The sequence below is a fragment of the Delphinapterus leucas genome, chromosome X (genome assembly GCF_059928025.1).
Source record: "Delphinapterus leucas isolate spDelLeu-1000000601 "Yukka" chromosome X, BTC_Dleu_Yukka2, whole genome shotgun sequence".
NCBI classification, from domain to species: Eukaryota; Metazoa; Chordata; class Mammalia; order Artiodactyla; family Monodontidae; genus Delphinapterus; species Delphinapterus leucas.
Genome location: NC_143150.1, coordinates 46,276,789 through 46,304,493, shown reverse-complemented (window position 1 = coordinate 46,304,493; position 27,705 = coordinate 46,276,789). Strand labels below are relative to the sequence as shown.

Here is a 27,705-nt window from a genome sequence, read left to right as displayed (position 1 = left end):
AGATCCCATGTTAAACCCTCATCAGGCTGCCTTGGTGGCCCAAATGCCACCATTAATTATTCCCTTGTATTATCATCACATTAAGATATCAAATGCTATTTGGAAAGAGAGACCAATGAGTTTAGCAGATCCCTTGGAATAATTAGGACCTTGGGGAAATGGAACGTGAAACAGATAAGTTTATATGTGGGAAGTAGGAAACAAAGCCTGAGAATGCAGGGCCCTGAGTGGTGACAGAAACTAAGAAAACCCAAGGGGAGTATTAGATGCCAGTGTTCCCAAATGGAGGGGAAGGAGAAGACAGATATAGTGGCACGATAGACACAATTTTGCCAAGGGCTTGCCCTCGCATACTCCTTCTGAGAATGTGAGCAATGCTCTTTCCCTCTGTGCTTTTTTTCCTCCTAGGCACAGAGCTAATTCTGACTCTCTGCTGCAGTAGAGCTCATCACTTAAGGGGAAAAAAAAAAAAAAACCACACACGCAGAATGCATTCAAATTTAAAAAATAGACCTCAGAAAGGAAATATTGACAAGATGCCTAATATGCTAAGTATGAGGAATTAAATTGAATGAGGCACTTGGGGCGGGAAAGCAAAAACAGGCTGCACCACACACATTTGGAACGGCAGTACTAAACCGACAATACAAAACGCTTTCAGTTGATTAACAGGGAACATAATATGAGAGGGAAGATGGAGTGGAGTGGAGAAGCTGACTTGATATCTTAGATGTAAGGGCAAGCTATGATAAGTGCAATTCCCAACAGTTAACAGTGGAAGTGAGTCATCATAAGATTAAAGGCCAGAGGGGCAGATAACATCAAAGCACCTAGGGAAAAACAGCAATTTCTTTCTAAAATACAGGTGTACATAAAAGTAAAACAAAAAAAACAATAGGCAAGAAGGTTTCTTAGGAATTGAAGTGAAGAATCTGTGAAATGGACAAATGAGAGCCATTTAATTCAGGGGAAAAGTATATTTAGGATCTTTCTTACCCTCTGTTTCTCCATCAAAACCACATTAGAGACATTGGCCTAGGTTCTCCTCATAGATGAATCAGTCTCAAAAGGCTGAACAACAGAGTCACTGGGGATAATGAGGCAAATGGAGCTCTGAAAGATTGCTAAATTCCCCATTTCATGTGAATTAAGACCCCCAAAGATTGAAAGGCACCAAAGGGAACAACTCTGGTCATCAGATTTGGGAGTTCCATCACCAGGAGATGGGCTAGTAGTCCTGAACTAATGAACAGCTAAGAAATTGAAAGAAAGAGCTAATCATTACATTTTGGGAAAGGCAGAGGCAGCTGCCAAAGCATCAGAGAGGGAACAGCTGTGTTCTTCAGTTAGGGGAAAGACCTAATTAAGTTGAAAATTGCAAACTATTCAGAAATCGATGATTCAGTAAGGGAGAAGGAAGATGAGAACATGAATCGGGTGTAAAAAGGAAAGGAGGACCATTTTCACAAAAATGCATGCACTTGAAAGCAGAGTTAAGCTAAACACATGCAAGCAAAAGTCAAGGACAAGGAAGAAACTCAGAATGTTTAATACAAGCTATCTTCACCAATGTTTCACCCTAATTTCACTTGCCACGATGGAAGGATTTTTACAACCCAAAGTCCCATGACTGAGTCATATTTCCCATCCTGGCTTGGTCTTTAGAAACACAAAGGAAAATTCAGCCAACATGCCTTCTACTTCCCCAATAATCGTTTCATACTAAATGAAAATTAAAGAGTCATAAAGTATCAGCAATAATGAGCCCTACAAATCATTCCAGTCCAAACTCTTCATTTACAGATTAGGAAACTGGGGCCCAAAATGAGGAAGTAAGTCGCTTAAGATCATAAAGGGAGTTAGTAACAGATCCAGGACTTGAATTCAGATGCCTGAATCAGGGCTTTTCCCCAAACAACAAAAACCACAATAAAAAGAAAAAAAATAGAAAACACCTTAATAAATACTGGGAAGTCCTCAAGTCCATTCTCTATTTCTGCATCTTTATTTCTGTCCTGCCCCTAGGTTCATTAGAACCTTTTTGGTTTTTTTTAGATTCCATATATATGTGTTAGCATATGGTATTTGTTTTTCTCTTTCTGAGTTACTTCACTCTGTATGACAGACTCTAGTGAAGAATGATCACAGGGTGTTTTAACAATGTGGAAAATATTTTTTAGGTCATCTTTGAGAAATGACTATCACCAAAATGCCCATACAGTACCACAAAGAACAAGCCAATCTAGAATGATTGGATCTCAGCAAGTTTGCAGTCCAATAAGTGAAAAAGAATGAAACCATATGATAAAACTTAGGACATTTATCTTAATGAAAATATTTGACCCAAAATAGTCCAGATCAGAGGAAATGATGAGGGGAACAGAAACTAAAGATTTGAATTTCATCAGGCATTTTTTCAAGCTCCAACATGAGCAAGAAATCATCAAGGTTAGAGGGAAGGAAACTTCAAGAAGACTCAAGCTGTGATTCAATTGAAGTGTTGTGGTCAATGGAATTGCCAGTGAAACAGATTACACAGCAGACCAACTCAAAGAGTAAAATGTAAGAAACAAAGTGAAAGGCCAATATCTATATAGATATACTGTAGACACACCCAGGTACTATCAAACATGCCCCCTGGGCTAGTTAGGCACATTTCTTTCCTCCCATCTCATAGTAATGCTTCTGACTCCCTGATCTTTCTGGCTTCACTGCCATATTCTGCTGCAATTTCCCTAAGCAACATATCTTCTAAACTGGAGGAGGTAGCCCTTTAATAACAGGAATGAAAATTTCCTGCCAGCCCAATAGCCTTTGAGATTTCAAATGGAAAAACAGAACAATGCCCTGGAGTCACATAACAAGTCCAGGAAACACAAACTCTCTCCTGATCCTTGCACTGTCTTAGAGGAAATCATTTCACCTCCGCCATCTGTAGAAAGGGGTGGATGAGAACTGCCCTGGGGGTCAAACATTGGTGGCTGGCATCTGTTGTTTGGTAGTGTTCAGAGCAATGAACTAATCAACATTTGTTCACTAAGGGTCTTCTCTAGTCATAGGAGTGTGCTATGAGCTGTGTGGGAGGAGGGGAAAAGTAATAAAGAAGGCAACTCTACTAAATGAAAAGAAGCCATAAAAATCTCCCATAAAGGAACACTGAACCACTACAACCAAAAAAATTCTTACTCGATGTCATTGAAAATATCTCTGTTTTTCATAAAAATATAGTGGTGAAAGAGAAGCTGTCCCTTGAAGAAAAGAGGATGGAATTAGGCTGAGTTTAAAAGGGGTAGGGTTGGAGAAAGAACTAAATAAGAAACATCAAAGGAAAAAGGTGGGGGAGGGAAGAGGAGGAGGGGGAGGGAAAGGCTACAGTAAAGTGAGCAGTTTACAACTGACCCCATAGAAGAAAGGACACCAGATTTGGCTTAGAGTATTAGATTTTAAGAACAACAGATTGACTGTGAGAGGTGTGACATGGTAGCCAAGGAGGAGGAGTCTTAAACATTGTTTAAGGAAAATGAAGACAGTTATCAACTAGGTATAGCCAACTTGCTTAGGAAAAGAGGAATGAACAGACATTCTAAGTTCATTGTGTCCTTAGACTTATTTGGCCTCTAATACTAGGGTGAAAAGCCCCTCCCTTGGTAGAACTTCACTGTTCCTTACTTTTTAACTGTAATTTTTCCTAAAATAGACAAGTGACCTGTTACTTCAGTTTGATTTTCACTCCATGCTTCATGACATTGCCATTGAGCAGTTTCCAAGAAAGGAACGCCAAAGGGAGAAAATTAAGATGAAAGAGCAATTACCCCTCAAAGCAAGCACACCATACCGTCTGTTAACTTGAGTATGGCACTCATTACAGATCCATTGGCAAATGGCTGTGTGCTCAGGAATCTAAAAAGATTGTGCCCAGAACCCAAAATGCAGAATAAAAAGAGCTTGGAAGTTGAAAGGTCCTAACAATTACCAACACCCTCATTTTACATTTTTAAAAAATAGGTAAAATGCAAATTAATGTGATATAAACTGTGTATATAGTTGTTGAAGAGGTACCAAGTAAAGGAGAGTCAGTCAAGAATGGCTTCTTATAGGACTTAAATTTTGCCCAAGAGGATTTTAAAGTAAGAAAGAGATATGGATAAGTGAAGAGGGGAAGCAAGCCAAGAAGGAGAATGATTTCATTAGCTTCATCTTACCACCATGATTCTTTGTGTGTCTACTATAAGAAAGGTACTTATCTAAGATTTTTACATGCATTATCTCATTTAATCCTTACAATCACCCTATAAGGTAGGTACTACCAATAGCCTCTGTTCTACAGATGAGAAACCCAAAGACTGGACAGGACAAGTAACTTGCATACAGTTGCACAGCTATGAATTTGTGGAATATAACGAGAACCAAAATCCCCTGACTCTCAGGTCAGTGTTTATCTGCTAAACTAGATTGTGCTGATAGTAAAGTGCTCAGGTCAAAAGGTCAAGCAGGAGACGGGCAGAGAAAAAAAAATAGCTGATCACAATTATACTGTACCAAGAAAAAGTATTATACACATATAAATAGCACTTTGGTTATTGATCCTAGCAACATTATTGCAACATTGCTCATCAGCCTCTCTATAAATATATGAATTAAGATTTTGAGAGGTTAGTGACTTACCCAGGGCTCTGTGATGAATAAATAATAGAGTGAAAACTATAACTCTCTTTCCCCTGGGCAACATGGTATTAAATCATTTTAGGGCTATAATGATCTTTTTAGCATTTTGCAGTATCATGTGGATTTGGATTTTTATAAAGGCAAAAATTATGCCCTTCCAGTTACACTGATCATAGAATGTTATGTTCAAGCTAGGGAAGTTTGGTTTTCTTTTTCAGAACCTGCCTTTTTTAAACACAGTGCGTGTTCCTGTGTTATAAGTCTTTTTTGCATATCCCTAATTCCACACTAGTCTCTGTATGTGTTCTCACTCTCTCCCTCTCTCATTCTTTCTGTCTTTCTTGCTCTCTCCATCTCCATTTATTGGCAAACAGAAGCATAAGGTCCCTTACAAGCCAAAGCATTTTATGTCACAAAACCACAGCCTGCCAGCTAAATTCAACACACTATAACCAGTGAAGATGAGCTACCTGACTTACCTTAATATAAGACAAACAGCTCTAAGCAAGGCATGAGGAAAAAGAAAAAGAAAAAGAAAATTCATTTATCAACTGTGTATTTGAGTGGCTCTCTCCTGGCATTTATATAGAGAGGATTTTATAAGGGGCTTTGGCTGAGTTTTTTTCTATCATTAACAAATTCATTTTTTTCATTACAAAAAAGAGGCAGAAATCCAAAGGCACATAAATTCCCATCATTGCTCAGATGACATTGTCCCCATGGACCTGCTGTGAGCTCATTCATATGACAAGGAGATATGACCTTTCAGGTAGGAGCTGGGCATTTTTCAGTCCATTGGCAGAAAAAAAGAATAGAAATGATCCTTTGCAGGGTGACTTCTAGAGGAGAACTAGAAATGAAAAATGTATCTCCTCATTTTTTTTTTCTCATTTATTTTTTAATGAAAGTCTGGGCATGAGGTAGAAACAAACAAACAAAAAGGAATCAAAATGATGGCCCATTAGCCATTTAAAAGCAGTGAGGCAAGAGAAGGAGAGCAGGGAAGGATAAAGCCCCTGGGGGTTGGAACATGCACATTTTTGCAGAGGGAAAGCAAAGCAGAGTCAATGCCAACAGAAAAGAACTAGAACTTTGCTTGCCTCACCACAGGTGTTCAAGAATATGTGCATTTTGTAACATAGATTAACATGGACCTCTCTTTCAAATTCCACAATGAAACCAAGCAGGACACTGTGGGGCTCCTGGGCACAGAAGCCTTTCCATGTCCCCCATTTCTTGTTTGTAGGGAATAGAATCCAGCCTCCATGACCTTCCCTGAGTTTCAAAGGGCAGATTCGAACAGTTGCTAATCAGGGAAGAGAGGGGATGCAGAGACAAAGGAGGAGCAGCCAAGAAACAATAGTGCAGCCTTACGGCAGGGTCCTGGTTCCGCCTCAAGGATACACATAACAATATCTTTGAGCTCTGTAAAGAACTAAAACCCCCAACAAATGGAAGATTTTAGCATTCTTCATTCCAGAGAAGATCACAGTTTGAATATCTAGAGAAACTCATCAGGAGACCACCTGAAACCAGATTAAAGGAGTGCAGGCCCTGCACGCACCCTGATCCTCATCAGCAGCCCCACTGTTGAACCATTGCTATAAAACTCCTCACCAAATCCTCCCGGGTTGGGACACACAGTTTTTGAGGCACGAGTCTGCTGTGTCCCCCTTTGCCTGGCAAAGCAACAAAGATATTCTTTTCTACTTCACCCAAAACTCTGTCTCAAAGATTCTATTTGGCACCTGTGCACCGAGGCCAAGTTTTCATCATCGATAAGAACATTTAGTGGACATCCTTTAATTTCTCAAACCAAAGTCTGGGCTAATTCAGAAACATGATGTGATAGTGAAGGCAGCTTTTCAGCATTCAGATATTTCACAGTGAGTAAATCAAATAATTATCCAGCATTCATTTGGACATTGATAGCTGTGGGTGAACTCATGAGGTTGTCATCTTTGGCACTCCTTTTCTGTGCTTCCCTCTACCTGCTGAGACTCAGTCTTCAATATTCTAGAAACCACCCACACACACACACCAAATTCCAAACTTAGAAACAATCTAATAGCAGTCATTTACAACTTAGTGTGAATTTGAATAAATGCATTCCCTCTTCCCATGGGCTGCTTGAAATTTGAGCTATAATTGTAAAATGAAATGCCTGACCCTCTGTTAAAGGTATCATAGATAGCAGCAAGCAGATGAGAGGCTCTGGACAGTGGTGTCCCTGAAATCATGGAAAGTAGATATTCCACTGACTGAATCTCTGTAGTAATAATAGCACTTTTTATTTTTGAGCACTTACTATGTGCCAGGAAGTAACACTAAGTGCTTTACCTGGATCATCTCACAACCATCCTGATAAGTAATTTCTATGTTTACTCCTATTTCATAGATGAGAACATTGAGGGTTCCAAAAAATAAGTAATTTGAGTAAGGTTAATAGCTATTAAGAAGCAAAGATAAGCATGGAACTTAGATCTGTCTTATTCCAAAATCTGTAGTCACTATGATGCTATGCTTGCCTTCAGATTTACAGGCAGACTAGTGGTGTCGATCCTGAAGAGAATGGAACAGGGTAGAAGTTGGACTTGCTTATACTAGTTGGAGCCTGAATTGGTGGGACACTGTGTGTCTGGAAAACTCTAATGACAATTAGCATTCTCCGGTTTACCTATGAGGATTAGCTAGATAGTCTGTCTGGACTATGCCTCTCCTGTCCCTGCCAACCTTACTTTCAACCACAGATATTTGTATCTTATTTCATTTCTCTCAACTCTTCATTCTAACCTTGTCTACCTTTCTTAATCAGCTAAGATTCTGATTTTGAGTCTCATTTTAAATGGCTGTCACTCCTCTGTTAACTTTTTAAAATTCTACACTTGTCTCCCTCTCAGGGTTGCTGTAATAGATAAATGATATAACATGAACTCCCTTTCACGATGATTTTGGGGACTTTTCAGGACTTCAAACATTCTATGTTAAGTGGAAAATTAAGATACCAAAGGGGCCTCTAAGTAATGCTGCAGGTAGAATATTAGGTTCTGTGTCTGCATTTCTGGTATAGGTATTTTAATCTCTAAAGGATCCTACATAATTAACATTAGGCTTCTGGAAAAAGTACCACTTTTCTAAATTAAATAAGACAATGTCTAACTTTGCAAATCTCACTTATTTAATAGACAGCCAATTCCTCATCTAAAGGTTCTGTCCCCTAGGATCATGTAAGTTGTTCATTTTAGATAATTTTTCATTACGACAATGAGAGAGAAATGAGGCAGTTAAAGGTGCTGTAGATGGATAAACAAAAGCACAGGATGAAGACATGAGTCCAACAGGTTTTGAACGCTTATCTCACAATGCTCTTTCCTCAGTGACACTTATTTCTGGGCGTGGAAACTATCAACGAGGCAGTGGGATGGGGGACAATAGCAGAAAGGAATGCTGCTCCTTCATCTTCATCATGCAAATGTAATCGTTTGAATGTTGGGTAGGCCCAGTTGATAACCTATCATTTTTACTTAAACAGCTCTTTAAATATAGAAGACTTCCCCCCTCCCGACAGTACAATTCTCATTCCTTGGCTCATCATCCTGCAGAAAATAAGCAAAACACACCTCTAACGCCCTTAGGCAATCAAGAGGAATTTAGCTCAACGCAGAAGGCAGACAGGGAGTCTGGCAGACAGGGTTACAGCCTGGGAATGGGTACCTTCAGACCATCAACCTATAATGTTGGTAGAAACATCTGCCACCCACTTCAAAACCACCGGAATCTGGAGAGCATTATAAATTATACCAACTACAGAAGCAACTTTTTCTGGCATTTTAATTGCTGGAACATTAGAGATTAATTAAGCAAACCTTACTTAAATGGCAAGTCAGTCATTTTCCTCCATGAGGGGCACCATACTAATGGAAGCCTTAAAGTAGACTGTGTTTCTTTGAAAACTGGATTTTAAACCAAAGATACAAAGCAGATAGCTTTATGAGTCTCTAATTAGCATCACAAAGGAAACACCAAAAGGTTAATAAGAGATGGTTAGTTTGGAATGGTGGTTTCCTGGTGCTCCAGCAGCTCAGTCTGTTTGCAAACTCATTAGCTGCCTAGATTGATTATCAGCTGAATTCAGGAAGTGCTCACTTGCTGTGTTAGCAGAAAGCTAGTGTGATTCCATACACCTACCCTACAGCTAACTAGGGCCCAACAGTAAGGTAACATTTTCTGCAGTCAAATAAGGCAGATTTTCTTTGCCTTCAACTTCAGTTGACATCAATTATAAATCTGAAAGTGTTTGGTGAAGCTCTGAGAGGCATAATGAAACCTTCTAAGTTGACAGTTGGCACAAACAAAGGTCTGGCTCCAGGTCTTTAATATCCAATTTGTGCATCGACACCATATTTCTGAATTCTCATTTTGCTGCTAAGCAAAATCATCCAGTGTAAGAAAACCCAAACTTAATATAGAGTACTCACAGATAATCACTCAACTTCTAAAATGTACAGTTTGATGGGCAGTGAGTCAAGCAAAAGAATTTGCACTTTGGGTTTCACTCTGGACTTTGCCATTGATTTGTGTTCTGATGTGAATAAAGTTTTCAAATTCTTGGTGCATCAGTTTTTCTTCCAGAAAAAAAAAATGGAACAGATATTTATACGAAGCATGTCTCTGCAATAAAATGGGTCCTTGAATTAAACGGACTAAATTTTCTAGCTAGTGATGATAATAATAATAGCTCCCCAAATTTAAAATAGTTCACATTTGCATATGAATCATGGTTCAGCTTCTGCATCTGACTTACTTTAGTTTATCAACAGTGGGCAACCTGACTCTTACAAGCTGGAGGCATTTTTTTTCCAATAAGCTGATTTTTAAATTAAATTAAAATCAAAACCATTCTTTTTGTTCACCTCCCAGATTAGAGCAACTGACAGCCTCATTAATGATTAAAAACAGCAGGTGGTGATGTCTTAGAACAGTTTGACCAGTCTGAGTATCTTGGAACCTCTACCATTCCTCTTTTCCCCCTTTTACACGTATTAAAAAGGAAAGATTCTATTGTTCACACAGGTTGGAAACTCCACAGGGTGAAAGAGGAGAGAAGAAAGCAAGTGGTCAAACATCTATTATTATGCAACCTAAGGACAGAAAGGAGAGACTATATGAGCTTAGAAGTGGCAAAAGCGGCCACACATTGGAAAAATGTATCTCTGACACTGGATTTGAATTTGCAAACTCATGGCTGGGAAGCTGCCTTGCTGTAATCAACTAAGATTACCAAGTTTCTCCAGGTGATTATAGTAGTGTTTGTTTACAGATATCTATTCAAAGGGAAGCAGTATAATAGGTTATGCTTTTATTTTAAAGTAGATTACAGTTGCACTCCTGCATGACTTAGAGTCTAGTTACTAAACCACAAATTAGAAAGAATCTAAGGCTTAGCTAACTGGGGTGGGGGAGATGAATGTGTTTTTAAGGTTTTAACTTCTTCCAAACTGAAAATCTCCCCATTCAACTAAGAAAGGAACATAAAGAGTCTCATTTGCCATGAAAATGGATATTAAAGATTTAAAAGAACTAACAATAAGATGGTGTCGTCTATTATTTCAGATTTAACAGTTTACAAGTTTGTTTTCTACACCGTTGTGAAGAATAATGGAGTAGAATTATTATTTCTGATAACAAGGAACCCACAAAAGACAAAGTGTCTCTCATGAGGCCACCTCAATGAGACAAAACTTTGAATGAATTCATCCAGAGTTCATTTTATGACAAACTCCTTTGGCCCCTTCTGAATTCAGTGCCTTTCAAATCACCTCTGCTACCTACCATCTCACCTATTCCTCTAACCAGAAGAGTAGATCTTTGGGGTGCACGTTTTGGGGTGAAGTCCAGTGTTCATCATAAAACCTAAAATCCCACAACACCCTTCTGACTTTGTCACTTGCACACAAATGTCTAGTCCCAAAGGATTTGCTCCAAAACAACTCTAGAGACTGGTATCTCACTGATAATCTTTATGAGAAGCCGTGGGGAACTGCTTTGTATTCTCTCTGCAAGGCAGAATAACTAGTTGGCAGGGAGGGGGTTCCATTCTGCCCAATTGCAAAAGCATCTGTTTTGTCTACCCACTTTAAGCTGTGTGTAAGTCTCTAAAAAGTAACTTTTCTGATGGCTCTAAAGGCCAGTTCAAACCTTTTCCAATTTGGTGCCTGGTGATTTTTCCATGGTTGAAGTTTTATTGGGGGTAAGCCTTGGGGTAGGAATAGAAATTGAAAAGACTTTCTTGTCAAGCCACATTTCAAAAGTGGATGTGTCAAATTAGCTTTCCTTGGCCCAAAATGAACAAACAGGCAATGAGCCATCTGGTGAAGACAGAGACCAAAATACCTGGGGCAAAGACCTGATCCTGGATGACAAAAAGCATCTACAGTAAGAAAGGAAAGCCATCTCACAAGTATTTTGCCTACAGTGCAATAAAGGAATAATACATGATTTTGGTATTCTTGAAATTGCTTTTTAAATTATGACTCAATTCTTCATATTTATTTCATAATAAAAGGGTTAAAGGGAAGATGACAGAAAAAATACTTCATAAATATTTGAACAGAAAGTTCAGATTTATGTTTTCCCATCCTGATGGAGTTTATTTATGGTCCTTAACCATCTTATGATAGGACAGAAATAATGTTAAATAGATTGAGAGACCCAAAGAAAACAATTATCTTGACATTTCAATGGACTTTTTGAGTATGTGAATCAACCATATGATCTAGCCCTATACAACAACTTGATTTGTTTCTCATCTGTTGTCCTATTGGCAATGTCCCTACTTATCATGGCCTATAGAACTTGCTTCATCATGAAGCAATTGGGAAAAAATTCACCTAGCAAATCACACAGAGCATAATTTTATCTTGCATACTATGTCGGGGCCTGGCTTCCACTCTTCCTCCAAAGGGATCCCATTACACCAAACTGTCTTTTGAAATGCACTTTGCTTTCCAGCTCAAATAATCTTAATTAATTTCTTCACTGATCCTATGCAGTCTATTCCATACGGGACCATTTGTGCTATTGGATCATAAACTCCTAGAGAATGAAACTGCTAATTGTTCAGTGTGCTCCCTTTATATAGCCTCCATCCTCCAATGCTTTCCGAGTGCTCAGAAATATAGAAATTCTTAGTGCCAACCAGTAAAGAAAGCCCTTGGCATTTACTCTCGTGATGAGTAATGAATCCCATACTACAGGTAATTATTAATAATAATAAATTTTAAAATAGACAATGACTATGAGACAACTAAAAGTTCCAAGTGGATCAGGAAAACATTATTATATTAAGAAAAGGAATAGTGCTTTTATTTCAAAGCAGATGAACAGAGCTGTCCTAAAAGAATTCTCTGACCAAAAGGCCCAGGCCAAAATAATGCTAGTAAACAACTGCTAAGAGCATGGATGTTTCCATTAGTTAAGGACAACACATTTTATTCTAGCGGCTACCTTGCCAATAAAATGTAAATAATGCTTTGGAAGGAGTTCAATTATCTGGTGCAGCAATGTAGTTGAAATAAACAAAAGCATCCACCTGTCACTTCTCTTCCCACCTACCCAGCCATTGCTGAGACTGAGAATGGATAAACGTCCTGGATGTCAGAATGAAAGGGAGACTGGGTATTGAGTATCACTGAGTACCTCTTAACCAGCAAGGTAACTGGGCATGTCAGAGATTAAACCAACCATCTTACAATGACAGTAACTAAAAGTAAGCAGGAAGTTCAACCTCAGAGTAGATGGATTTAAAAAGAAAATGTTTAACATTGTGACACTGTTCAAATTAGAACATCAAGAACCTTTCGTGATACTCTTACTAAAAATAAGATCTTGAGTGTAACAGTCTTCTTTTATTGCTTCTTTTGCTTTATTGGCACAATATTAATAAGGTTTTTATTAGTCCCAGGCTCTATTCTTATGATGATTTCTAAAATCAGAAAGAATTATTCATTTCATCATTGAGCTGACCTTGGTCACCCCAGTAAAACCCGGATAAGCATAGCTAAAAAGATAACTTTCACAGTCAATAACAGAAGTAGTTGACACATTCCCAGAGCCAGACATATAGTGGGCACTCCAAAATATTGCTGAATGAATGAATAATATATATCTATGCATGGATTGTTCCTGTCTGGTTAGAATGCTGTATACCTAAGGCAAGATGAAAAAAACCTGCAAGTCATATATATAGAAACACTGTATACATATACATTACTGTGTCCAAGTAATTAAACATTTTACCTGGTATATTTTCAAGAGGCTAAAGACACCTTTAAAAGATTCTATATGAGCAAAACCAGGGGAGAAATAACCACATGAATTGCAAAACAGTATATCTAGCCTGAAAGATGCTAATTCGGGTCCAGGGGGAGCTAATCAACCTCTTTGTTGAAGTAAAGATAAAACTTTTTGACAGCAAATGCTATTCTGATAAAATGGAATTTTCAATTACTCTATGAACATCTGGTTTATGCTACCATTTCTGGAGCCCAGCAGCACACTGCTTTGCAATGTCACAAAATATTCTCCATTGAGAACTCCCTATTTTGCTAAGAGATTAATTGAAATGAGTGTTTGGAAATTTAGTGAGGTGAGAGGTGAGTCGGGGGATAGGTAAGAGGATAAGGAAAGGATGTTTAGTCACTGAATCATAATTTCATTAAAAGCCTAGAGGAAATTAAATTACACATTGTTGGTAGAGTGTTGAAAGTGTAAACGTCTTAATACACCTGTGGTTGAAATTAGAATATGCATAGTATGCAGTCTACAGAACATTTTCGTGGCTAATTTGCAACAGTGGTTACATTAGACACAGATCAAGTTCTTCAAATCCATGTTTTACACAACAAACATGTTAAATGATATTCAGGCGATGAAACTAGCAAATAAACAAGTTTAGGAACATGCAGAAGAACCTACACTCCGAGAAATAAAGCAATCATTATATTGCATTTTGGTGATTTTAGATGTCAAAATCAGCTAGATGTTATCACAAATTTCTGTATGTTGCTTCCATTTGGTATCAATTAGCATGGGAGGGGAAACCAATTCAGTGTTGTAGTGAACTCCAAATTAGGTGCATATTACAGGAATTAGAGTCATCTTTTCAGCTGATGAATTTATAATCAATAACTAAAATCATAAGGTAAGAGATTGAGTGTGATTTGAAACAAATTAGCTGGGCTTGGGACTAGTATGTACAGTTCTAAGACATGAACCTATAAACTCTAATTTCATATCAGGACTACACATTTGAGTATGCATAATGGGATATCCAAGTCATCACAAATGGGCATGCAAAGAAGCAAGGAGACAAAAGCCTCTTAACCCAGCACTATTCAATCCAAAAATAACCCTGACAGGAAGAGATTCAAGCCCAGTGAAACCCCCAATTGTGCAACAAACCCATGAGCCTCTGGCATCTCTGACCACCCTACTTTTTGGCTATGCTTCTTAGAGATTGTCTGCAGAAATTGCATAGGGAGAAATTTTTGTCCCTGCCAGAAGGTGGTAATTTTACCAAATAACTCAAATTCAGGGAGGGAAAACAATGGTTAAAAGATTTGAGTGCGACTCCCCAGCTCAGCACCAAATCACATCAGGAACCAGATCAGGTGGTAAAATCTGCTGAGTGATAACACTTACTTGTTCTCAAGGCACTCTGAGAGCTATAGAGAGATAGCATTGCAAAAAAGTGCCATATGCCAGTAGAAGTACAGGATAAAGAATGTTCCATCACCTTCTTTTCTGGGAAGCCATGACAAGAGCTACAGTATGGGGGACAAGCTGAGACATATTAATTCAAAGGCACTGCAGATGATAAATGTAATTCAGTCACCTGGCAACCAGGAAATTCAGCTCAGCCAGTTCATCAACCCACTGACCTGGTTTTAGGCTTGTCGAGAGTGATACCAGGATTGATAATAAGCCAGAAAGAAGAGATTCCTGCCATTCCATCATATCTCCACCCTGACCCAGCTCACAGATGTGTTTGGTTGGGGCAATCAAAATGCAATCAGTCAGTGATTGACTTTCAACCACTGTGCCTTAGGATAAAATGAAAAACATTTATTATATGAATCCAAGTTTGAGAAAATGCTAGAAAACGTTAATTTTTGAATCATTGCTATTGTTTGAGGTAGCAATATTCAACCCAAGTAAACTGGTGACACCACCTATGTGGCTAGCCTAGAGTTGATTGGGGATACAATTAAGTACCATTATGGAAAGCTCAGTAGTACTGGGATATCATAAGGTAGAGCCAGAGATGTAAACAAGGCCTGAATTCCCTTTGTAACTAAACTTTAATGACTCAACCAAATTGAAAAGAACAAACCCGAGGGTTGGTTCAAGGTTTAGCCACTGCTAGAATAATGGAAAAAATGAAGATACATAGATAAGAATCGAATATTGAGAAACAAAATGTAAAAGTGTTGCCAAAACAGAAGAGCAAAAAACTGTGTGTGTGTGTGTGTGTGTGTGTGTGTGTGTGTGTGTAATCCCCATCTTAAACATAGGAGAGCCTTGGGATAATGCCACACATTTGCTTTAGAAGTCTCATTATTACAAATCTACAGTATCTATACACAATACATCCCTTTTGTAAGAAACACTCAGAAAAATTAGCTGCAGTCCACTGGTACTATTTTCCTAGAGACATGTGACAAAAAACTAAAACAAATGTTGTTCTAGCCAGGCACAAAGTGAGAATCAATTATGACTATCTCTTTTCCTGGAGTCATTTCATTTTAGAGAGCATCTAACTAAAACCCTTTCTGATACAAATGAAAAAGCATTTCTTTGAGACACAAGACCAGTAAATGATACATATCAGTCTGTATCCTGTGACACACTGCTAATCCTCTGGGAATCAAATAGCCTCTGTTTCAGTTATATAAATGTTTAATTTTTTCATCTTTAGTCTTAGTAAGATTACCCAGAAAGTATAGTATCTCTGCGGATGGCACCACTCACCAATGGGAGAAGGCAGCAGTGCACAATCGGTAGTGACATATATATTATAGACTTTGACACTTGGATCTGCTGGGGAGGGGATGGACTAAACAACTTAATAGAATCTACAGTGACTAACTTTTTCTCCATAGAAAACATTTTATTTTGTGGATCTTACATTTTTTTTCCTTTGGATTCATTTACAAGACCAAAACAAAAGCATTTAATGATGTTTACAGTGAAATGAAACAGCTGAAGACCAGCACATAATCACCATATTTTGTTTTCTCATCTTTAAGTCTTTTAGCAGTGGGGCTTCCAGCTGAGCTTGCGTCTAGCTTCTCTCAAGACATAGCCAAGCATTCTGAACCTTCACTGAGCCTAAACACCAAGCTGAATTCATAGTTCTTAATTGAAAAAGACAGGCTGCTTGCCCAACATGTTTGCATCAGTAAAACACTGAAAATGACATTTGTGCCCAAGTCCATCTGAACATTCTGCCTTAGCTGAACTCTGCTAATGTTTTTATACCCTGGTTTATGCTTGGCTCTTCTTGCTAAAGCATGTGTGGCTGAGTTCCCAAAAATAGACTCTTCTTCATACATGAGGATGCTGTTCCTGACATGCGCTTTGAGGCATTTTTGACATGCACAGAATGTTACATTAATTCAGCCATGTTTTCTTACCCTGGTCTCTCCTATGAACAATGGCATGCATTTGCATGGTAGCTAGTGGGATTTGGCATCACAGCCCCATAGACAAAATGGGAAGTTTTGTACTCTCTCCTCAGTAAAGAGTATGCAATCTGTGGTCAGAGAACAGGGTCTCTTTCTGGGTAAAGTTAACCAACTTGATATGGAAATAAAACTCACCCCTTTGGTGTCATAAGTGCTGTGTTCTCTGCAACTCAACTGATCAGTCCAATTCATGTACTAAAGCAAAAAGAGGCGTTTATTCCTAGTGAGAAGGCATCTACTAATTTCCTATGTGTGCAGTGCAGTTATGATCGATGAGTATGTATACAATATGTATAGGTAGTTGGCTTTTTAAATGCCTGAACGTTATATGATCATAGGGGATCCACTCATGGAGGGTGAAGAAGAGTCTGGACAGGTGTCAGGACATCTCAAAACCCTGTAGGAAAATACACTTATTACAGTAAAGTAATGCAGTGAGCCTCCAAACATCCTGGGTTCTTTGGAATCTATGGTTGCAACTTACAGCCTATCAGCCCTTACCATGGTCAGGCATCTGAGATCCCATGGAGGTCACGCTGGTGTTCAGCACATCATTGACAGCAGTGTCACAATACAGGCTTCGCTGGACATCATGCTCACTGTCGGTCTGGTCACTCTCCTCATGGCCGCTATCCTTCAGGCTGTTGCCCTCTAAGTCCTTGAAGGTGGAGCTGCTGGGTTAAAGAAAGAATGATAATTTATAACTGTGATAGATCTGATTTTTAAAACTCTTTCAGAGCCAGGATGATGTCAGCTCTGTGGTGAGGCCAACAGCAACTGGATTGTCCAACAGGGCAGGAGGAAGAGAAATTTCTGTTTAAAGATCACGGAACTTAACATTGTAGAGAGGTTCCCACTACTGGATGCTGATGCAGCTAATACTTTCATTCACTTATCTTCATTGCATCACTACTGGCGAGGCGGAAGAAGCTACAACTCTGAAACAACCACCTGCAAAAAATATCATCATTTCAGAAGGTTTTTTTCTCTTCTTATATAATCAAATTAAAATAATAACAGCTAATGTTTACTGAGGGATTACTGTGCATGAGGCACTGTTCTAAGCGCTTGACATGAGTTAACTATTTTAATAATCACAACTCTATAAGAGACAGGTGCTATTAATATTCACATTTACAGGTGAAGAAAAGAGAGGCACATGGAAGTTAAATAACTTGTCCAAGGTCACATAGCTGGTTAAAATGTAGCAGATCTAAGACCAAACCCAGGCAGTCTAGCTGCAGAGCCTGGACCCTTAAACACTATGTATACTACCTCTCCAAAGATATCTACTAACCAACTGTGAAAATGAAAGTGGAAGAAATTGAGGTAATGCAATTCAAATAGAAAGGGTTATCAGGATCAGAGAACTCAGGTCAGTTTTAACTGAGAAAGGTTGAGGGACAGAGTCAAAGAAAAAGAGGAGAGGTAGGAGCTGAGAAGAAGAGAGCCTTCGTGCATGGAAAGTAAGACAAAAGTGAGAACCAGAGAGTGAACTCTAAGAAAACTGTGAGTGTAGCTATGCTAAGAACATGGCAACTTGCAGCTCAAGACTTTGTGTGTAAATTTTTCTTGCACCTATTAAATCAATCCACCATTCAATGCACTAAGCATACTACCCCAAATCCCCACACCATTTCTCACGAAATAGAGAACAATACATTAGGTACATCCATAGAGGCCCCATCTGCTATTTCTAATACTTTGTGTGTCCTGACAGAATCTGCAGCTGTGCTCCACCATGGACCATAAATTATGCATCTGAAATACCTAGTGAATGGGGAATCCATTCCCTAGTCAGTGAGGAAGCTGCAAAGGCATACTCAAGAAAATGTGTTGTTGTCTCAACAAGGGAGAGTGGCAGGCTTGTGAATTAGGACAAGTCTCAACAGATCTACTCTACCTCTGAAAAGGGAGCCCTGTGGAGATGACACTGCAAACTCGCTTGATCTGCTCAACCTTGAACATCCACAGGCCTGGCTCTCTGAAGCTTTGATAAGAACATTCAGTACATACGATGAAGAGCTATGCCATGGACACAATGGCTACATTGTCAATCTCCACACTTGGTCAAAAGGAAATCACAGCAGATTTTTAACATATGACCAACCTAGATGTAGAATGCTTGCTGCCCTGAATATGAAAAGGAAAAGACCAAAAGGGCAGTAACTGGAAAGCCATAATTGTCAGAAAATGAAGGGCAGAAGGGGGTGAAGCATTGACCTGTTTGCTAATTATTTTCAGAAAGAATAACTGAGCATCAACTGTATTAAAACTAAAATCACTCAATAGGCCAACTCACTCAGCTCCTCCAAATTATGTCATGCAGCTACTCAGCCCTATGGACCCACCAGGATGCAGTCCTATTCAAAAATCAATCATCTTATGAGTCTTTTATGGTCATTAAGACCAAATGGAAACACATGCTTTAAAGTGTGTCACCACCTCTAGTTTTATGGCACAGATTTGGAGGCTTCCTGTAAATACTAATCACACAGCATGAACAGATTCAAAGTTTGTTTTTTAGAAAAAAATCTGGTCCTGCCCACATGCACCCCTGCACCTCAGGAGAAAGGAAACCTGCCTGGATGGTATTACTGGTTCCTACATTTTTATAACAAATAATTTTTTGACCTGCATTTCTGCTATCTGAAGCATGTGAAAATTTCTTTAATCCACAATGCAAAATTGTTACCTTAAATCACAGAATTCAACCCTGAATTGACTGCATTTCAGCAGTTGCTAAAACTTGCTTGAGACATACGATGGTGAGGGGTGTAGAATAAGGACAATGCAACTAACCATTCCTTAGAGTAAGGTTCTCAACCTCGGCACCACTGATATTTTGGGATGCATAATTCTTTGTTGTGGGTTGGGGGGGGTGTCCTGTGCATTGTAGGATATTTAGCAGCATCCCTGGCCTCTACCCACTAGATGCCAGTAGTGCCCCTCCCAGAAGTTACAACCAAAAATGTCTCCAGACTTTGCCAAATCACTCCCAGGTGAGAACCACTGCTCTAGGTTCTTTAAACTCTATTCCTGTAGCATATTAGATTTCCTGACTGTAGTGGAAAGAGCACTGAACTTGGAGTCATTAGAACAAGTGATAATCCATAATCTGCCACTTCATCTATGGGAACCTGGGCCTGATAGCTAATGTCTTGGTGCCTAGACTTCCTTGTCTGTAAAATGCATTTGCTGGGAATTTCCTGGCGGTCCAGTGGTTAGGATTCCATGCTTTCACTGCCAAGGGCCCAGGTTCAATCCCTTGTTGGGGAACTAAGTACATCATTGTTAATCAACTATACTCCAATTTAAAAAAAAAAAAGAAAGAAAAAGAAAAAACTTAAAAAAATAATAAAATGCATTTGCTAAAACCTCTTTCAAGAGGCCATTTTGAGGACTCAATGAGATAGTTCACATGAAGTACCAGGTATACACAAATGCTCAGTAAATGGTTATTGTTTAATATGATCATTACTCCCATATGTGGTAATGCTTTCACTGAGTTACCATTAAATATTATGTCCATAGTCTTTTTATAGGATTGATATAGGAAATGTATATATAAATAATGTTTCTATATCTTCTATAAACTATAGTCAGACATTGTCCACTCTGTTAATTTCTTCTAAAATTCAGGGACAGGAAAAAAACTCTCCTGTCAAATGTGTGTCCTTCCTTTATTAAAAAATGAGAATGACACGCTCTGGTATACTTACCTTTCTGTCTTGGCTTCTCAAAAGCTTCAAGGAAAATATAATGTTTAATTGCAGTGAGTTACATGCCAGGGATCTCTATTTAGCTTCTTGTAATTGGTTTTGGATCTGTCTTTTAAATTTTTGATCATCGTTTTTATATGCATCTAAATATTATAAACCACCTCGGAGCTTTTGGTTTTTTAGGTAGAAAGAAGAGAAATAATAAAATAGTGAAGAATTGGCTACTAGGACTTAAGGGACTGGTAAGGAGAGAATAAGTCATATATTCTCTAAAGAAAAAGCAAGGAGTATTAACCCCCTCCTCCAAACCTTAGAATAGTTAACTTGTTTAAAGCTCAGTTTGCCCATCTGACAAACTAAGTACCACTTACTCTCTAAGTACCACTTTCTCTCTCTCATCCTGTAAGGACATTTAGTGGCTTAATGAATGGATTTCTGTAAGGCAGTTTAAGACAGTAAGTAAGATGCTGCAAATTGTAAAACAGCCTGGTAAATGGCCACTCACCCAAAACAAATAACAATTTATGCCAGGCATAAAAAATGCTGATTCCACTTGCTTTATTACCTGTGTACTTCTTGGGAGATGAATGACTTGTAAACCAACTTTTGTGGGACAATAAATTAGGGTTCTTTTTGCAATGGTATTGTAAATACAAATGTTTCTATTACTTGCTCTGGTGGCCAACAGAGGGACAAGTTTGTCTGAGAAAACTTAGAACAAGATTCTGCACACAATGGTTACTCATAAAATTCTTGATGAATGATCATTAATAACATTCTGACCCGTATTTACCCTTTAAAATATTGGAAATCTTTCCAAAAGACAAAAAAATCTGAAAGGAAACAGGTCTTATCTTCCTAGTAGGTCACACCACATACCCAGGAAATACCTTCTGAGAATGAGAAAAGAGTGAAAGTCAAAAGAGAAGGGAAACTATATTTAAGAAACATAAGGAAGATCCCAGAGTGGTTCCTAGACCACCTGTATCACAATCACCTTGGGAACCTGTGAAAACTGGAGATTCTCCAGGGATGGAGCTAGAGACTCTGCATTTAACAAGCCTCCCAGGAGATTCTAATGCACATAAAAGGACAGAAATTGCAGGTTTAAGGGAACATTTAATGCTAGTTTTCAATGGAAAAATACTGAGGCGTTTTTTTCAACTTTTTTCCTCCATTCCTTCAAGAAACATGTACCAACATTTGTTATAGACAAGGCACCATACCAGGTGCTGCAAAACCCCAGGACAATTCGGGTGGAAAAGGAAAGCACTATGCATGGTTTAGGAGCCAATGCTCATTTTTTTCCCCACACTGCTTCAGTACCATATTCATTTCCTGTTTTATTTTCTTTGAGCTATAGCCACATGCACTGCTTGATATTGCTCAAAAAGCACTGTAGAAGCAGGTATCAGACAGCAGCACAGAAAACTGGCATGAGGAAAGAGTGTTGCAGCAGGGACAAAGTAGCACTGCTGGCTTTCCTTGCTGAGATGACAGCAAGGAAACAAACATAGCAGGAAGGAAATCCATCCAGAAAAACTCCTAACTGTCTTGGCTTGTTAATCTGGACTCTGACATAAATCTTGAGTATACCTGCAGGTTACAGGTGACGTTCTGAAAAAAAAAAAAAACTACAGAAATATATTGCTAGATTACTCAGTGCAGAAGATTATGGACGAATGTGCCATATATCTTCCGTTACCCTTCCATATCTACTCTTCACCCTTCTCAACCTTGATTTGTGCTAGGAGAACCCCCTTGCCCTCTGGCTTTCCTTTGGTTTACCCTAGGTAGACAGATGAGAGAAAAAAAGAAGTCTGAGTGTAAGACAGTTAATAACTGCTGGAGAATGCTAAAAAGAAGGGCCCAAGAAGCATCCTTGGATGGGTAGAAAGTGAATAGAGGAAGAAAAAATGGATAGGAAAAGAAGTTCTCAAGGTTGGCCTGAAATTGGATTGGCATTTAAAGAAACAAGGACTTGATAATAAAATTAAAACTGATAATCAGATTCAGAATGTCCTGGCCAGGAGCTTTTTCCATGCATGTAAATGGATCCTCAAGAAACCACATACAGCGAAACGCCTTTCAAACATCACTGTGAGCTATTTGAACATGTTTTGTGTGGTTTTATCACCTAGTCACTACTCTCTTAACATTTTCCACACATTTTACATTTAAAATAGTTAGTCCCCCCCAAAAGCATAGCACACAAGATTCCCTGTGTCTTTCCAGGTATTGTGCTTTGTCTAAATTCAATTGATCCTATAAATTCCAAGGCCTTTGTGGTTTTCTAAAGCCCTCAGGGCTCCAAAAACAGAACCTGGCAAAAATGCATGTGTTCCTGAGCTTTCAGATGTTTCCTCTTAATCAAGGTTGTCCCTGGTAAAAAGCCACTATCTTTGATTTCAGGCAACATCAGGAGATTTTTCCACTGAGATCCTATTGAGTCCAGGTTGTGCCTTTTGTGTGTCTGTGTGTGCAAACAAAAACATATAAAGTAATTAATCAAAATCAGAAGTTCAAGTGAGTCCCAAAGCTGCTGTGGAAATACATGTGTCCCGACAGCTAAATGTTCGAACATAAGTTTTCATCTCATCAGTTTGCCTTGTGAAATGGATATTCAGGTCTGACCTAAGACGGTGAGGGTCCCCAGGAGTCTTAGCTTTCTGCCATGCTATGAAAATCCGGCTTATGCTATTAGTTTAACCTGGTCGTAGAATCCCCGGGTACCCAGAGCTAGCCCAAGGGATCTATGAGGATAAGGTAAGTCACTGTTTTTACCAGAAGTTTAAAAAAGGAGCTATGAAATAACAGTTCTGAAGCAGAAAGAAAGCAAATTTCTGCTGTGGTTACTCTAATAAGTGCACAAAAAAGAGGGCTTTTTCCCTCCTAATAGATCAGTCGGATAATTTTGAATTCCTCCCCTTCTGCTTTTATTCTGTAGGCCAAGAAAATATTCAAAATGAATTCCTCCCAACCCCTCAAAAACTTCCAAACAATGCTATGACTGTTAATACTGGGCTATCCATTTTCAGATAATTAACGATCGACACTTAAGGTCACAAGCGATTCCAGACCGATACAGATAAACCTAGCAGTTTTCAGGGGTTACTGCAGCATCGTGAATTAAATTAGATCGGAATTAAAGTTGTTTGTACAACAAACTAGTTTATTCCTCGAATCCTACACTTCTGGTGATGTAAATTTATGGAATTAGAGCCAGCAAATAATAGAATTTTCAGATCTTCTCTACTGCAGCTCTAACATACCCTGCTTGCTTCTCTATTTCATTTCTATTATTTTAACAATCACACACAGAGTTCAATTTTAGCTGCAGAATAACCACTGGACCATTCAAGAGGATATCTGCATCAAACAGTAATAAAGGCATCATCTGAATGGTCAGTACCAATTTTTCTGCACAAGTTCTCTCCTTAGAGGACTCCCTGAACCCCTTGTCTTGCCTGCCTTGTGCACCTCAGTGCCCACCGCACCAGATAGAAATCTTCCTTGGCAGTATTCAGCTCTGTATTCACATACATTGTGGCTCCATGGATAACTGAGTTATGACCAACCATTCACACAAATCTCAACTTTGAACGCTTCATTTGAAATACTTCTATTTCAAGATTTATTGAATTAGGCAAATACCTTTTCTTTCCCTCTCTCATCTATAAAGTTTTTTAAAGATAAGGAATTAGTTTATCTGTCATTAAAATAGCCTTAAAATGATTTCAAAGTTGTCAAAATAACAGCCATGCTGAAATTCACTAGAAGTTCCACAGGAGAAAATTTTAATATTAGATTTCTTAATCATCACATAAAGCTGTATTTTAATATGACCCCAATTTTTTTTATTTTGTTAATTATTTCTGTATACAGTTATGTAAATAAACATGATAAAATGTCGACAGTGATTCTAGGTGGCGGAATTACCAGTGATTTTTACTTAGTTTTTTTTAGTGCTTTTCTGAATTTTCCTAATTTTCTACGATAAACAGATAGGTATTTTCATTTCAAAATCTGAAAACGGCACCATTAAAAATACTTAATCTTTTTGCTTTTTATATTAAATCAAGCTTAGTTGTAGAAATAGGCAAGCAAACCAACATACCTTTTGATTAAATGGGCTCGGCTGTTCACATAGTTGGAGTCAAAAGAATAGTTTTCAGTCTGCAGTGGGGGGGAAAAAAAGATTAAAAAGGTTACAGAGATGACTCATGAAAAGAGCTAAACTCTCCTGCTTAGGAGGAATTTTTCTACTGGGCAAGAGGCAATGAATGAATCAGAAACCAAGGCCATAGTGGTGCAACAGCCTGACGAATGCCTGACACCTCCTTGGGGCCCTGGGGGCTCTGTGGAGGCAGCTCTCCCAGGCAGATGAAGATGAACTTGACACAAACATCCCCTAGAATATGCCTGGCTACTGACCATGCAACCACTTAGGGAAGATACAGCATGACCCAAAATCTTTACAGAAACTAATTGCTTCCCATTCCCCAGTGGACACAATTCTGTGCCCATCAAATTGACTGGAAGTTCAAAGGTATTTTTATTAGTAGTAGATAATTAACATGTTAAAATATGTATTCCATAGATATGGAAATGCAAGCAAGGTAATCACTGTGGATTTAAACTGCACTTCCCTTTGTTTTAAGACATTTTGCTCAGCACTGGTTATACAGGAAGGCCTTCGTTTTATCACAGACATAAAGGCAAACAAGTATTATGCCTAAAACGGGATGAAGGGCAGTCCACAGGGGGTGCCAAAGCCTTTCATGTGAAACATGAAGTTTGCAAGCAAACCTATCATAGCACGTTCCTATCATTAAAACACCACTGTCTAATCTGGTTACAGCAGACTGCCTGAACAATGGTTTTACAAAAGCAAATGCAGAATACCTGTCAGATGAAAGAGATGGGCTAACAGCTGATGAGCATCCAGAGGTTGGGGGTGGATTGAAGGGGGGGCAGCCTTAGAAGGGGGAACACAGGGAAAAGTCAACATTGAAGTAACTGAAAGTCCAGTAAAGTGGATCTTACCTCTAACACTAAAGTACTACTCTCCTTGAACCATTGTATAAACTGAAAAATGTCCAAACACATCTCCTCCACTCTCATGCCAGTCTACCAGAAATTCTCACCATTCTCACCATTCCTTAGGGCCTTCTGAAATCACTTCAACTGAAAGTGCCTGGGAAAGGAAACACAATAGCTGTCGAGCTAACAAAATAGTACATTCCTTTCCGATGACTACTGTCGCTAGGCTCTTAGATGCAGCTTTATGTTTCAAGGAGCTCAGAATTTGGTAGAGGGGAAAACAGGACAGATGAAAGCAGATCTAACTACCACATGAGCACCAAATAGCCAATAGTCAGGATAGGGACCCTAAGTATCTAGAGTAAGTGGGGATGGGGGTGGAGAGTAGGTGAGAGAAAGAAGGAAGAACATATGGAGAAGAAAACTAAATCCCATCACTGCCCTGTACTTACTCAGGCATGCCCATGCCCTCCACATGCCCCTTATTTGAAGATGAGCTGTATAATATCCACCCACACTGCTTTTATCTAGAGGATAAAATCCCCTTTAATGAAAACCACAAGTAAGTTTTTGTGCTGTTGGAAGGAATGGATTGGGAGAGTGAAAATCAAAAGGGTCATTTCATTTCTAATTTGTTCATAAGAAAATGGAGGCTGAAATTGTTGCAAACATAATTACAGAAGGAGGAAGCAAACTTGAAGGTGCATGGGGAATACAATGCTGGAAGAGGTTGTCCATCAGTCAGTCAACCAACAAACACTTCTTGAACTGATTTTTATACCAACATAAAATGCAAAAATGGTGTTGGGTAAATGGGCTTTTCTATGATATTCAGCACAATATATAATTTAATAAGTGGAAATCTCCTAACCGCCCCCCCAAAAGCATTCTGTCCAAATAAAACAGGGAATTGATTAAGCACTCAGGAGTTTTAATTATTAGTTTGTACAACCGGGACAAATTACTTAATTTCTATGTGTCTCATTTTACTCCTCTATAAAATAGGCATAATAGAACACAAATCCAAAGGGGAATTTCAAGTGCATTTATCATGACTCATGGTGGGAATGATGGAAACCCTTATCCTCTGCTTTCTACAGAACCTGGATCCCTGAGTAGGAGCAGGGATTTGACCACATTCAGGCAATAAAAGAGTAATGTGCATACATTCCATCTCAGCCTCCAAACTTCCTAAATCATTTTTTCAAGAAAGTTAATAGATAGAGAAACAGATGTAAAAGAAAAGAGGATACTGGCTTTGCAGGGAAAGCATGAGCAACATCCCAAGATATTGTCACGTTAAAGAAGCCAGTTTTCAAGCAGAATATTTTACATAGACTTGCATATGAGGGTGTCCAATCTGTGTGCACTGTGCATCAAATATGGAGTCCTGTGGAGATGTGACCTCCAGGCACGGTGCCAGAACTCTGGGCAAATAAGCAAAACCATACAAATTTATCCCTGGTGACTGTACTACTTCTTGGTCCTAATGGAATAATATATCTCACCTTGAGGATTCCCACTCACAGGCACTGAGTTAAAAGAGGACATAGGTCTAAAAGGCTTGCTTATGGAAACCTTAACAATTCTCTTTCCCTTGCTGTGATATACAGATGGGTTAACCTGGGCAGAAAAGCCAGCCATGATCTGCCACTGTAGGTAGGAGAGTATCATTGAAGCTTATCACCTTCCTATCTTTCTCCTTTTTCTTAGTCTAAAAGAGTAAACCCCCCTCCCATTCTCGTGGGTCCTGGCCTTCAAATGTAAATACTCCATTCCCCAAACCAGCACCAACCATAATGGACAGATGGCCCATGCTGCATCCTCATGCAATTAGAAGTACTGTTCATGAGGCAGGTTACTAGAACTGATTTTCCCATAATGGATGGTACTATGCTGAGTCATCCATTGTCTTTTGCCTATTTAATCAGCATCAAGTTTCTTTGTGAGGCAGCTTGGTTAGCGTTATGGAAGCAACGTATGCAACAGAATTATTCTAATTGGGTAGGATACACTATTCTGGCCTCATTAGAACTATAATCCAAACAACTGAGCTAACTGGCCATAGATGGCCTTTTATGGGTCAGGGTATACTAACATCAAGTGTTCTTGCTCATACTGATCCAAGGCGTGTGCTCAAACCCAACTCCTGTGCATTGAAAGAGCAAATTTTTTTCACACTTCAGGCAGAGCAAACAATGAGACTCAGACCACCCTGAAGAAGGAAATAATCTTTTCTTAATGAATAGTTTGCGTGCCTTAAGCCGGTGATTCTCAGCCCTAACTGCACATTAGAATCAACTAGGGAATTTTTTTTTTAATACTGTTGTGAAGGTCCCACTCCAAGAGATTCTGAGGTAATTGGCATGGAATGCGGCCCAGGCATTAGTATTTTTTTTAAAAGCTTCCCAGGTAATTCTAACAGACATCCAGAGTGGAGAACTCTCCTGAGCAAAAGATGGGCCACAGGCTTTGACCTGATGTGCTGTGTTTTCTAAGGCAAGCTCAGCTGTTTAGAAGATGGATCT

The 27,705-nt window shown here is 38.9% G+C and overlaps 1 protein-coding gene across 1 annotated transcript in view; it reads right to left on the bottom strand.

Moving 5' to 3' along the window:
* PCDH19 (protocadherin 19) overlaps nt 1-27,705 on the bottom strand; it is a 109,053-nt gene that overhangs the window by 27,209 nt on the left and 54,139 nt on the right. Inside the window, exons 4-5 of the mRNA XM_022580793.3 lie at nt 24,252-24,310; nt 16,914-17,086 (exon numbers count right to left, since the gene is read on the bottom strand). Of these exons, the coding sequence (XP_022436501.1) occupies nt 16,914-17,086; nt 24,252-24,310 (232 nt within the window). The remainder of the gene's footprint in view (nt 1-16,913; nt 17,087-24,251; nt 24,311-27,705) is intronic.